We start from the raw sequence: 15,520 nt of genomic DNA on the forward strand, positions 1-15,520 counted from the left end.
CTTTAAAAGTTGACATTTTCTGTTGACATTCATAGTTTTTTATGGGAAACCAATACTCCTGACATTTCTTTGTCACATCATAAAAGGGTAAATTTCACTTTTTATTTGCAGCAGTTAAACTGTCAGTGTAATGCAACTTGCACTAAAGATATGCCACGTCTATCTGGATTGGGGTCAAGTTGTGACGTATGTAACCATGCATGGATGGAGCAGGACTGTAATGTACACGTACCCAGTCAGTGACACTGTCAAATGGCTGTGTGTACATATATAGGGTCACATCTGGCCACTTTGCTGTACATGCTAATTGTGTATATAACATTATCCATTGAATGTTGTCATCGTTCCTATTCTTGACAGATGTTTACTAATTGGTTGAGAGGCATGAAGCACATTGCACGTTCTGTGGTAGTTTCTGTTCTCTGAAAGGATGAAACTTGTTGATAGTCTAGGGATAATTTATCCATATTGTAAACAAAGTTTTTTTAAAACATAGGGCCAAAGTCCCTGAAGCTACTATAGACATGATACAAAATTAAGTATTTCCTGACTGTATGAAATTATCTCACTAAGGTCATCCTAGGGACATGTAAACCAAATATAAAGCTGTCTGACCAGAGGTTTTGAAAAAACAAGCGACTCAACAGTTGACAGAGCTCTGCTGTGTTTGTAGAGAATAACCTTTTGTGACACATGTATTGATGAAGAAGGTGGATATCTTTGATAGCTCATTTCAGGATGGCCTGACCAAAAATGGAAAAAAATTCCGTAAAAATACAGATTTGCATATTTCATCAGACTATATTAGTCTATAATAGCAAATAAACAAGAGTTAATTACATTCTAATTAAAGTAAACAAGACTTGCTTAAATCAAGATTTACGTCATAATAAAAACAGCATATCTGTCAGGTTATAAAGAATCTTCAGCTGGTTATCTATATCTGTATTTTCATCCTATTAAACAAGCACATTTTAACTTTCAAATTAACATTGAAGTAAGTTCTGTTGAATAAGTTGAGACTGTACATACTCAGAGAAAGCACACTGAAGAGACAAATGTTTGTAACTTAAGAAGTTCAAGGTCATCAAAAGCATTATAAGGAATCATGTTACACTTTCATTGCACTGTTTACACAGATTGCATAATTGCTATAAATAGCACATGAGGAATCTTACAGCCCAGCTTTACCATAAAAACCCTATCACTTTGACCACTCTTTTAATTGACCACTCTATTTTTTTCCTCAAAAAGTAACCTTATTTTATCCTTACCAAGTCAACCATAAATGGAAATCAGAACTTTCTCTATCTCTATTTATTTGACCACCCTATCATGACAAACTATTATGAGCAATTTCTTTTAGATAACATAAATGGTGGTTCAGAATGTATCAAAGTTGAGATTCAGGAAAGTTGCCTTTACATGTTTTAATCCTCCAAGATGGTAAGCATTTCACTATGAACTGTCAAAAAAAGTTGAACGTTCTGATAATTCCACACTAAAATTATTTTGGCTTTGATGATTTCCTAATTAATTCAATTATTTAAAATCATATTAATTATTTTTTTTCTGGGTGAATTGATAGGGTTTATACAGTACAAGAATTACATACAATGTAAGTCAAATTTTGACCAAAAATGACAAAAAAATTCCTTAAAATACACATTTGCATATTTCATCACAATTTGAACAAATCTAAGTTGGGTTATCCCTAGGGACCTGTATACCAAATAACAAAGCTGTCTGACCAGCGGTTATGAAGAAGAAGTTTTTTACCAAAAACACCTTTTTTTGGCATTAATTTGCCTATTTTCAACAATATAAAAAATTAAAAAAACAGTTTCTCAAAATCATATTTTTCATCTACACAACAAATATCAAATCAGTAAGTACTGCGGTTCTCAAGATATTTGAGTGGACGGACGCCTCACAAACGGACATACATACATACATACATACATACATACAGACTGACGACGGACGCCGGACGGATACCCATCCCAATAGCTTCTATAGACTATAGTCTATAGTAGCTAAAAAAGAAGTTTCATCACACGGTATATAATTTGCCCAGTCTTCACAGATAAGCACTGGGCTTTGAATCTGCTTTCATGGAAGACTACTATTGAGGGCATATTAATGGTGCTAAAACCAGGGTCCGTAAGCTCCTGGAAAGTACTTGAATTGTAAAGCCTCTTGGAAAGTCCTGGAAAATGCAACAAAATCCTGGAAAATTGTTAAACCAACAATTTCCAAAAAGGACATGATCAGTCATGATATACAATGACATGTAAATGATATATGAAATTCATATATCATAAAATGATATCTGGAAAATGTTATTTTTGACCTAAGAAGGTCGTTGAAAATTGCCGAAAAAGTCCTTGAAGTGACTTTGAGACTATGGACCCTGATAAACTGCTGTAGTCAAATTTCAGGCCTCAGTGAAAAATACCAAGTAAAGTTTTTTATGCAGTAGCTCTTCATAAACCCCATCTCTGTCTTCTGTCCAGTCGTCAATTTTTTTCCCTGTTTGAAAATTAGAATTAATATATTGTATTTCAATCTTTGAAACTGAAGCGGCTTATTACTACATGCTGGGCCTGTAATCTGTGCTACTCCACATATATCACATGTCGAGTACACTGAGTACACAAGTGTTGTACAACAATTTCTTGAAATTGTACAATTATCATTCACAGGTACAAACAACCTGAACTTACAGTCTGTAATATTTCTTAAATGCTTTATTTTTATTGTCTTGTAAAGTAACAATTACATCTAAATAATTTACATCAATCATCATCGCATCAAATCAATAAAGGTAATAAAAAAAATATTTTTGTTTTGCAAGAAAAATTTACATTCTTTGTGATATTGTACAAAATATACATTGAATAAATCGGTTGATTTAAAATGTAAATGTAGAAAATATTGAGCATAAAAAACCATTACCAATGACTTGAAGACAAAAATGACTTCTCACATGGTATGGTGTCGACTATAAAAACAGTATGAAAGTACACTGTTCTACATGAATGCTGAATAAATATATCATGAAGTGAGATGTGAAAAGTACACTTGTCTACAAAAAGTCATTTTTTCAGAATTCAAGATGAATATCAAGCTTGAGTTTGCAGCAAGATCTGTAAAGATAACATAATTTTGTGAATATATCGAAAAATACCTTTCTCTTCAAGCAATATCAGTTTGAAATACAACAGCATACAATAAAAGAAAACTTTTATCAAATATACATATTGACCATGAAGATCTGGAGACCTATTTGTGTGAAAGTAACAATAGCATAGAATGACTACACCATACCACAGGTTCCTTACTTTTCAGTTGAAGATTACTTAGTTTTGTGCCTGCGACAAGCTGTCTGGGGAAAATCTACATAAATATGGCTTCTAAGATTAATCTTTGACAAATACAAGGTGCATAATACTTGATGACATACAGGTAATCCTTTGAAAACTCACACTTCTACTACTATTTACGTTAGCAGTTCAGCTTGCTTGCTCTAAACAACTGGATGAAAAAAACTGAGTAAAGCTACAGTTTAGGCCATTGAACAATTTCACTTGTAACTGTATGGCCCCCCGAGTACAGAATTTGGTTATAGCACCACAGCTATCCGGTAATATGTAATTTTAAAATGTAAAATGTAGATTGTGGACCACTTTACAGCTGACGCAGTGTATTTGGCACACAAAATTAGGTAATTACCCAGCAACTTAGCTGAGCAGTTTGCTATATGACCTAGCATTTACCTGAACAAGTTGATTTTATTGTCTCGAGACTGATAAGGAATCCACCAAACTTGGAAATTCACAGTAATTTAGTAATCACTGTCAGTGTTACTTTGCAGTCTGAGTACATTCTGAGTACATTCTGAGTACATCACCATGATTTCAGCCAAACAGCCAGCTAGCCTGCTGTCCATTATCATTGACAAATGGCTAACAACTACCGACAACATCTCAGCTGTTTAGAATTTCAATCCAACACTTCCTCACGCTTCTGACATTAGGACACGTTTAAGATGAAGTAGATTACAAAGCACAGCCTGCATGGTGGCATGTGAAATGTGTGAGAGAAACCATTTCCCTGGTGATTCATGTTCAGGATTTTCACTTCCTATTTTGCTGAGATCACAAGTACGACTGACACCAGTGTCAGCTCTGTAAATATTAACTGGCAAAACATACTCATTTAGACAGACTTAAAATTTGCAACGGCATGGACACAATTATAAGATAAGCAAACCAAGTTTAGAAAATCTGTTGGCCAGGAAAAGTACAGGGTAATGACACCACATCCAGGTTACATTTGTCCAGGGTATCATCATTGTAGAAAATGTTATTTGAGGACAGCTTGGGAGTTTGTACGTGATACAGCTCTGACCTATACCCTAGTTAAAAGAGTTCAGGATATTTAGCCAGCTGATATCTACAAACATTTACTTGATTTCAAAAGTAGTGGCTGATCAACTTCAGTTGTTTACATTGTTACAAGCATGCACAATTCCTTCATGTATCAACATCATCCACAGTAGATGGTAGACTTTACTCAGACTGCTGTTTTGGAATTTCACAATGAGCAACGGAATTCTAGTGCTGTCCAAAAGCTACATACCTGACCTGCTAATCTACAAGGCAAATCCAAGTTTCTCAAATAACTTTGGGAAATCCTTGAAATGACAGACTGTGCCACATGAGAAGTTCAATACAGATCAGAGTTTAAGGAGGCATTGCACGTAACACAAATTTTGTGAAATTTTCAAATTTCATTCTTCAAATTCTATAAACAAAACAACAATTTTGTCCGGTAATATAGTTCTTACATTTAGAATAGGGTCATTTCAATCCTGCTTTCCATGATTTTAATCACTGTAACAGTTTTGAATGTGAGTCTGTCAATAACTACCATTGAAGAATGAGAATTGATAATGCAAAACAAATCACTCTTTGGACATATATTCTACTTTCCAATGAAATCTTAAATTTCATAAAGTGGTATCAAGTTTTTTACCTATATTGAGGTTTTCTACCCCATATACCCCTTCAACTTCAAGTACACTATTTCTGCCTTACTAAACTTGAAATTCTCTACTTCTTGAAATTTACGGTGTGACGGGGTTTTCATGTCATCTTTGATGAGAAATCATATTGCTTTGAAAAAAGTGTGTTGGCTATTAAAGTGCAATGCCACCTTAAATTTTAACCTACATTTGACCATCCTACATATAAACTTAGCTGAAAAATTTGTGTACTGATTTTCAATATTAAATAAACCACGTAACAGTGTCTGAATAATAATCAAAATAAATATGCTGATTTGAACATTGGCAAATAATCTGATGTGAGTGCCTCTAAGGTGGTTGGAAAGGCTATTTTTGCACCAATTCTTTTCTCAGAGTTAATGTTAAGTTTCAAGTGTTAGAATCAAGATATTTAGTTCAAATTTTCAGGATAACTCCCTTAGTTAATATTTTCTCCAAAGAATATAAAAATTGTATATTTGCAGCCATGATTTTGAAATATGACACCAGTAAATATTGAAATTTAATTTTTCATATTTTTTTTACATATTTGAATTTAATAATAATTGGATAGTATTAATATTACCAAATTAGTTATAAATATGTTGACACTATTCATTGTAAGATTTCTACGGCAGGATTTGTAAATAAAATTTGTTTTTATGATTTTACATGGGTTTATATATCAAAAACTTATTAAAATTCTTTCAAATTTCAAAATGTGATTTTTCAAAAGTACTTCAAATACAGGAAAATTGTGCCGTACAAATCTTATCTGTAACCTTGTTAATAGGCTGTAAAAATTCCATGTCCATATCTCATTTCAAAGTTGGATTAAATTGGTATACAATTATGTAGGAAAACTGTTATTCTGTCAAAAATGTTGAAAACAAGCCATATTTGCACCCCTCTTTTGAAGTCATAGAGCAGGTTTTTTTGTTAATCTCACTTTTGACACCTCTTTGACACTCAAAGAATCTAAAAATGCATTTACAATAGCAGTCACTCACTCTGAATGCCAGCACCACCTTGTCAAACTTTCCTGAAAAACAGCAAATAATGACTTTCCCTTTTCAAACATTTTATTAACAGCTAGGGGACCTCTACCATAGTTAATACACTAAGGACTCCCCAACTTCTTCTTATTTGGTCAGTTTTTCAGAAGTTTTAACAGGCTATAACTCTGCAATGCCTTTGTGCCCAAATGTCTAGTTTTTTTTATTCCACAGAGAATGTTGACTACTTTTATATTTTAATAGTTTTGTTGACATTTATAACTGACGCTCTAGCCTTTCCAACCACCTTAAAGTATAGATACAGGCTAAGAAATGCATGAAATCAACTGAAAATGTTCCATTTATCACAACGTCGCCATACTATCCTTAATTGAATCAACAGTATGCAGTCATCACAAAACTGATTTTAAAGGCAAAACTGTTATGATCAATTGCCACTGCCATGACTTTTGATAGTATTTCTTTCAAATATCCAGTTACCTTTCTGAAACCATGCTTTTAAGAATACTTACAGAAATAGACAAATGCCAGTATAAAAGGTACAATGAAATGTTGAGGAAAATTTGAATACTACTGAGTTTTAGGAATGAAGGATGGAATTATCATTGGGATAATACATAAACTTTCAATTCGCATTTTTGATTTCTGAGGCTTAGGATTTTGAAAATTGGAGATTTTCAAGTAGTTCAGCAAGAAAGACAAAGACTTAGTACTCTGTTGATGTAACTAAGGACTTCACACTGATGCCCTTTTATCAACAATATCTGAACCAATCAAAGTTGCAATTATGACCATATAAGGGTCTAATATTTACATAAATGAATATTCAAATACCACTACCTCTTTGGCACAATTCTAGTATCCTTTTTACAGAACATTCAATCAAACTTTTCACAGAGACATTTCTGAATACATACAATATCCTTACAACTTGAAAAATTTACCTTGATTGTAAAACATAAAGCATAAAGCAGGCTGATGTTGAACATCTCTCAAAACCCCAACACTTTAAAATGCAAACACGATCCGCTTATTATAAAAGAATCTAACAAAATAGCATTTCAGAGGAAAGGAAAACAACAAAGTTACAATTCTTAACGAATAAAAGAATTTTGTTGACATTATACATGAAAAAATTTGTACACTCAATGTATAAATATAGCACAACAAAAACAGAACATGTAAAATATACACTCAACTGTTGGATATATGGATCACATGTAGACAGGAACAAGAAATCCAATAGCCCTAGGCATACAAATTGCAGTACAAATATGTATCCAGCAGCACTTACATGTGTTTAAAATGTACCTTTCCCCTCTTTTTTTTCAATTAGTCTGTGTCTGCGCCACTGTTAATATTTGAATCATCCGTATACAAGATTTCCGTCTACATGATGTGATGAAAAGACACCACAAAACACAGCTATCCACACTCTGGGCTACATGACTTTGTTTCTACAGAGCACTATGCAAAGATTCTAGTGTTAACTACAAATGTGAAGAAACTGAAAACAGAGTGTGCTACGCTGCTTTAATTTGAAATTTTCTGACGGGATAAAAAACCTACCGTTTCACAAGAAACTCAAAAGCCAGTCACATCAAAACAACTCAAAAGTATGCCAATATCCGAACATTGACCCACATAAGTTGAAAACAGATTTTGAAATTGTCAAATACTTGACAATCTGACCATATATTGGATTACCTTTTGATTATCCTTTTCAGTGTACATGTAATAATGCCTATATATAAAAGAAGACAGTTGTTATCCACAAAGATATTCAGTCTGGGTTCAAAGCCCATTTCCAAACCAGTATTGAACGTAGCCTTTGGAACATTAGGAATTCATCGGTAGAAGAAAACATTGTCACTGCTATTGAGTGCAAGATGATTTCAACTTAACAGTACTTAGGTGTCAATATTTGAACCTTTTTCGCCCTATTTGCCGGTACAGTGAAGGGGTCCAACACTGCAATAGAATTTGGTAAGCTCATTCGAAAAATCTGGTCGTGATGAGTCAAAAGTACACAATGATGTCCGACAATCTCAAAGAACTTTGTATTTGCCATGTGTTACTTCCTTGCAGATAGAAAACACCACCTTCATAACGATTAAAGTTTACTGTTTACATGTAGTATTCAAAGGTCACTTGTCTATAGATTTCCCTTAAGATTCTCCTGACATACCCTTAACATGAAAAGATGAGGATCTCTGAAGCAAACGTGCCCAATGTTCTTGTTTTTTTTCCTGATACTGCTTCTGTTCTTTCTTCTTTCTAATCTTCTCCTTTGGAAAGAGAAATGAAAAAAAAGGATATTTAGATTGTACAGTACTAGATGTGATCAGTCACGTTAATCTGTTGTTGTTGTAGTTTTTCCTTACATAAATATTAAATGAAGATAAACAGTTCATGCATAAGCTTATGATGCAAAATCTCTTGGACTTTTGATATTAAACTTTAAATACATTAGACAATTCTTTTTACAAACTTTATTATTGATAACTTTGCCAAAAACTAAATCGCAAAAAAAGGTGATTGACTATGAGTGATTGAATTATCAGTTTTAATACTTTAATACATACTTTTTATAATAATCTTATAAATGAAAAAGGCTTACAAATTTGCAGTAAAGCTGAACTGCCGGTAGTTAGTATTGACTATTTTCTTGGGCATTCAGGCTATGCATTTATACTTAACAATGGTATCGTATCCATTGGTGAGTTATTAACTTTTTGTAACCGTTAAGTTTCTCTTGCAGGTTTAAAAGACAAGTTGTAAGAACTCACAAAAATATGACATGAACAAATACGAACGACAGCTTAAATCATAAAAGAAATAACTATTTGGGTGAAACAAGGTGGTACACAAGAATATGCACAGAATTCCAAGCATATGGCTGACTTTGTGATTGTTGAAAGATGTCAAGTGTAGAAAGAACAGCTTAGTAATGGCATTGGTGATTTAAGAGACACTGTCACTACCTTTGACTTGTTGAGGCTTATTTGTATAGCAAGTGATTTATTTTCTTTTGCTGAGTGATAAATTCTTTGTCATTGGCTCTAAGAACTCTGCTGTTTTCTATACAGTAATACCTTACTATGTACATGTACAACATAAATTTTAAGATGATGAAATTTCCGGTCAGTGCAGAAGAAAGAATATCATCCAAGATGTCTGTGTCGATGTCTGGGAAAAGGGTTTCTATATTCACTGAACAAGTGACATGTATTACTATTATTATATATGGATTTCACATTGTAGGTTTACATGGAGAAAATTGATGTGAAACAAAAATATGTTGAATGGCAGCAAATGGTGACGTTGCCCCTCAGAAACAAAGCCTTGATACAGTACAGTATTAGCATGAGAAATGTATGGTATGACATACAAAGTTGAGGTTGACATCCAAGGAGTGCTGAAACATGATACATGTACCGGTACAAGACAACAAGTACAAAATGTGAGGCAAAAGTCAACAATAACATACAAAATGTCAATCAGATGTTAAGGTAGAACACACCTCAGAGACAGACATTCGGACTCTCAAACTTTTACAATTCTCTTCTGATATGCCACATGTAGGGGGGTTCATTTTAAAGCTTTTGGTGAAAGAAAACTTTTCATCGGCTTAGTTTTTTGAAATTCAAAATTTTAATTCTTCTCCATAGAGTTAACACAGGGATGGCGGCCATTTTGAATTTCTAATATCGGTAAATCTTGGGTAATTTGTTTCTCTAGTACCAAAATTTGCACGGTGACCCCCTATTTTCATTCTTGATTTTGAAAGAGAATGATTGAAAGATCCCTTGAGGAAAGTTAGAGCAAAAGTTTAAGTCTTTCACTTTCGAGGTGCATACTACCTTAATAGCTAATTTTGACAAATTTATACCATATCAATATGAAGAATGACAAATGACAGAAAGCGGTGGTACAACATCTAAGTTGCTGTGTGTGTAAATTGAAGCTAAATGGGTAGCCATAAATTTCTATGAACAAATCTAAAATACTCAAGCTATCATTTTGAGAATATAAAATTATTATATTAATATTTAACCCAGTTTCAGTTTGAATATGGAATGCTGAACCGAGTAAGTACTTTATGTAGAAGGAAATCTGGCCAAGTTAACTCAAGGAAGGACAAGCTGCATACATCAACATCATATATTTCCATCGGGTCCTGCAATACAGCACTTGAACGGGAAGCTATAGTCATAAGAGGTATATCAGTTATTTGTATAGAAGATATTAATATATTTTTTCAAAAGCACACAATTGTGGAGCTTGTTCACTGTACTGTGATTAAAGTGATGAAATTATACAAATTCAAGTGGAGTTACTCAACAGCTGTTATGATGATACAAGTACATGTGTTTGTATCTCTTCTTATTTGATATATTCCAGTCCTTGCATTGCCTAGAAGTTTACTACAAATTGGTGATTAGCTGACACTCCATTTATCAATTCAATGCTAAAACCCATGAGACGAAGGTCACAAACAAAATTCTTCTTATTGGTTTACTCTTAAATTTTGTTAATTGAGGAAACCAAGCTTTCAGCAGGATTTATAGGTTAAGGTTATAGTTTAGAGCATTATTTTGAAATACTTCCACATGACCTCACATTCTTTATGATTGTGGCTGACATGAGCCGCCAAAATGGAAATAGATTTTGCTACATTTGCAGGGTTTTTGTAGATTGTGTACCTCTCAAAATAAATCTACGTTAGGAATATAAAATCGCCTTTTAGGTAGATTTTCAAACGTAAAATAATCAAGACTGACTTTGCTTGAACTCTACAATTCATTATCCACATTTTGGTTCCCATACTACCTACAGTGTAAACCGCACAGTATCACTAGATGGCTAAATCACATTAGGGGAACACCATTTGATTTCTGGGGGGGGGGGTATGGAGGATTTTGAGAAAAAAAAAATTGTCGCCGGGTGAGATAGAAGAAAAAAAAAAATTGATCCTGCCATGGCCTGAGAAAAAAAATTGTCATAATAGACAGAAGTGAAAAAAAAATTGTCACAATGCACCAGAAATTAGCAAAATTTGGAAACCCTATTCTCATGTATTCTTTGCCGGTGCGCCGCCTAAATGTTTTTACCACAAGCAATAAAAAATCTTATGTTTTTTTCCCAGCACTTATGATATAAGCATGCACTACATAGGTCTACTTACACCTCAGTGCATTCAATGTTTTCCTTCCCTTTTCTGACCCAAGAATCATATTTCAGGATTTCTGTTGCAATATCTCAATGGCATAGGCACTATCTAAAGGGGACTTTTGACTTCTGTAAATTGTGAAAATTTTAAAACACAAGACAGGAGTCAATAAACTAGTGTTAAAATCAATATATTATTCTCTCAATATAAATATATTAGGAAGATGTACAAGTTGACAATGAAAAATTGAGGAACAACAATGTAATGAAATACAAGGGAGAGGGTCACTAAAAAAATTGAAAACTTCAGGGGGGCGTTACTCAAAATGTGGAGAGGAAGAAGGGGGGGGGTTACTCAATTTTTTTTGGCGAAATAAATTGAAACACATCTCAGATTGCACCATTGCACACATCCATTTCTCAAATTTTCAATGCGAGAGGGGGGCACCCCCTCTCGTGCTCTCCCCCCCCTGACTCTTCTAACAGTGTTACTGGTAAAAGACAAATTCAAAATACCTATCGGATTGCACTACACTGCACCGTGGCGCACATCAATTTCTCAAAATTTTCACAGGATCTAGGACAAAACTGAACTGTTGTGAATTCATCCTTTATTATCACAGAAACTTGTTTTCATTTACCTCAGTTCAATGACCATTTTGACAGTTAAACATACCATATTCATGCTTTTCATTAGAAGCTGGCAGCTGGAGAAATGACACAAGAAGGTCACAGGTTTTCCGTTTCTGTATATTTATTTATCTTCAGTCTCTGGCAAACAGAACTGTTTTTCACAAATTGTATTGTCATTGTTTGGTTGTTGAATATTGTGACACAAACACTGATCATGCATAAATGTAAAAAAATATTGCAGTGTTCAATGTCATTTTCAAACAGTTTTAACCAAATGCAAAATAACCTGAAACTCCTCTCAGATTGCACCATTAAAACACATCAATTTCCCAAAATTTCCAATACGAAGGGGGAAACCCCCTCTCGTGCTCTCCCCCTTGGGGTGTTCTAACAGTTTCACTTAGTAAAAAAAATAATAAAAAACACCTCTCAGATCGCACCAGACTGCACCATTGCACACATCAATAACTAAACTTTCCATGCAAGATAGGGGAAAGCCCCTGGGACACTTTCTCCCCAAGCCTCTCACGTGTTCTCCCCCAGTACTTTCAAATTCTGCTCGGTCAGATATCCTAGTGAAAACTCTGTCATAATACCCATCCAAATTAAACAATATACTATATGGTTAGATACTGCGTGAGCTTTTATATCTTTATTTTACCGTGACTTGCAATTTCATTTTGATGGGTTCACCTTTTTTGAACCATCATGAGATAACTGATGATAGTCCAGCAGAGTACATCAGGATTTCAAAGGTCTTTACTGTTGCTGTATTTTGTAAATTTTACAATTACATGTATTTGTATTTAACTTTTCTAAGTGGGGGGGATCAGTCAAAATTTCAGAGTTAGAGAGGGGAGTTACTCAAATTCATCATGGTTGACGGGGGGTGTCACTTGAAATTTCTGAGTTTCAGGCCGTAAATAATGACGGCTCCCTTATATACAACGCATTACAAACTTGATGACAAAGAAAAAAAAATTTGCATTGCTACTCCATTTGAAAAAAAAATTGATACAGCTCTGACAGTAGAAAAAAAAATTGCTGTCACTGTGACAGGAAAAAAAAATTTGCTCCCATACCCCCCCCCCCCCCCCCCCAAAAAAAAAAAATCAAATGGTTCTCACATTAGTATGTAACACAGGAACAGAAATGGTATGCTTTACACTTCTACATATCCTTGGTGGAATATTTTTTCCCAAATTAGTTAAACATTTGTATCCAATCAAGTTGTCATTGAAACAGTTATTGATTACTATTGTTGATGATGATGATGATGTTGATGATGATGATGATGACAATGACGTTGTTGATGATGAGATGATGATGATGATATTATTCTCATTATTAAAACATTCCATCAATAAATGTGCATAATGTTTATGCACATTTAAGTTGAGATGTACGAAAGCATCGTGTGAAAGATAGTTTTTAACTTTTGGGAATGGAAATGATTTTATAGTTTGTTAAGCTGGCAATCGGCACGGAACCTATTCGCAAAAAATCTGACAAAAAGTAGCCGAGCAGTCTCACTGGGAGAGAAAGAATTGCCATACAGAGGGTGAGGCAGCTTTTCTATATATGTTCTAACGTTTTACAGTATATGGGGATTTGAGGCCCTCTGTCAAATGTCTCTTTTATAAACATGGATTTGAACCTTGACATGGTGAGCAAAAGTTCAAAAAGTGCAGTTCAACAAAGATTGGAAGAGGCAAATGATGAAAAAGTAGTGACTATCATTGATCATTGATAACAGTAAAGTCGATCAACCATTAGATGAAAATCACATTACGTGTATGATTTGTCGGAAGAGTGCCACCCTGGAGATATGCATGGTAATTTTGGAAATTTTGATGGATGAGACAGCAGATTGATATTACACTTGAAGAAATATACCCATGTCTATAGTTTGATGAAGAGACAGAATCAATTATGACTTCTAGACACATCAATCCTCCAGGGATGCATTCTATTTTCATCTGATTGATATCACATTTCCTTTGGTGACCTGAAAAGAACTGGTACGTCTGTGTGGCATTAAAGGCCTGTCCACGTACAAATAAAGCCGACTCATTCCTGAACAGCTGACCTGTCATAACCTGAGCCATAACTTTCCAAAAGAGAGTGAATGTCAACATTCAGCTTTATGATCATGCTCTGCTATGAAGTTTAAAAAAGACTTAGAATTTACTGACGTCGTATATCATGTTTTATTTGGGCATCAACTTCACCCAGGACTTTTAGCGATGGGAAATGAACTTTTGAAAGTAGGCCATATATGCATCTCTTCACTCCAGCTGATGTGTGGTCTATAAAAGGGTTGTGTTAGAAAAAGAGGACGTTAGACCACTGAACATTCAGTTATCCAAAAAATAGCATATGGCAAATGAGATGTGCAGGAGCCAAGTTTAAACCTTTTCCTGCCAAGTTCAGATTTCACCATCAGATCAAGTTCATTAAAACTAGTGAAACACAAATTGTTCCATTTGGTGCATTTTAACACGAAATTGAACATTTGAAGGCCCCTGAAATCATAGATACTGTAAACGTGATTTTTATGGACTAAAGGATTAAAGCAAATAGCACAAACTCTGTCTAGCAACTGAAAAGTCACAAAATTTGGCCATCTCTCTCCAGCTGGTGAGTTCAGACTAAGATGTAATATTGATTTGTCATGTGTGTTACTGTCAAGGAACTCATCATTCATCAAATAGTAATCTGACAGTTTACATAAGTATGTCATTTCAAGTAACTAGGACTAGAACACAGAATATCACATTTCCTAGCAATTTTTAGACATAGAAAGACAGTGTATAATCTCATTTTGGGAAGTGCATTGTTGTCTTCTTCCTTGGAGTTTATTGAAACATATGTCACCTAAGTTTACAAATGACAGAATCAACTTGAGCAGGCCGTGTGATTTTGATACTTTTAGGGTAATTTTCTTAATTTTTTTGATAATTTGAACAAAATGTAGGAGATAAAATTCACACATGCCTATGGTGTTTCATAGTGTTTACACTCTATAACCTTGTGAAGATTTTTGTTTGGTTTAACTGGTTGGACATTGAAATCCACCTAGCCCCATTTTGGTTCTTTAGTTTCCCTTGAAATTGGATATGGTCATTCTGTTCTCTGTTCCCTGGTCAAAGTCACCGACTAGATCATAAGTCTGTTCTGATCTGAAAGGTTCACTAAAGCTTTTGATCCATTGTTCAGATTTAATATGCTTATAACTTTTTCCTGTGTAAATTTGAACTGGTAGGATGGCATGTTACCACGGTTATGGGATTGACCTTAAAAGAGACTTAAAGTGAGCTTTGAACCCATCAGAGAGCTTCCTGACATCTGCAAGCCAGATGACCTGTCTACCCCTTTTCAAAAAGAATTTGTCCCATGGGACAATACTGAAGGTCAATTGTATTAGTGGAGAAAGGAGTCCACATACACACTTAATGTGACAGCTCCAAGATGACAAATGTACAGCAAAACTACTGTAGTTTTCAGATGTACGATTTTGATCCTTAAATTTGCAAACAAAATGCCTTGCATACTATAGTGAGTCTAAAAGGTGACACCTGAGTGCATGTTGGGACTATGTTGATTTGGTAAAAGAATGGTTGAAAGTTTCATTCAGGAAAGGTGAAAG

General features: G+C 34.3%; 1 protein-coding gene across 1 annotated transcript in view; it reads right to left on the reverse strand.

Annotated features, from left to right (window-relative positions):
• Positions 1-2,730: 2,730 nt before the first annotated feature.
• The window catches only part of LOC139118054 (inositol 1,4,5-trisphosphate-gated calcium channel ITPR3-like), a 132,424-nt gene continuing 119,634 nt past the window's right edge, over positions 2,731-15,520 (reverse strand). Inside the window, 1 exon segment of the mRNA XM_070681349.1 lies at positions 2,731-8,354. Within this exon segment, the coding sequence (XP_070537450.1) occupies positions 8,235-8,354 (120 nt within the window). The 3' untranslated portion in view covers positions 2,731-8,234.

This window comes from Ptychodera flava, chromosome 19 (assembly GCF_041260155.1).
Source record: "Ptychodera flava strain L36383 chromosome 19, AS_Pfla_20210202, whole genome shotgun sequence".
Taxonomy (NCBI): Eukaryota; Metazoa; Hemichordata; class Enteropneusta; family Ptychoderidae; genus Ptychodera; species Ptychodera flava.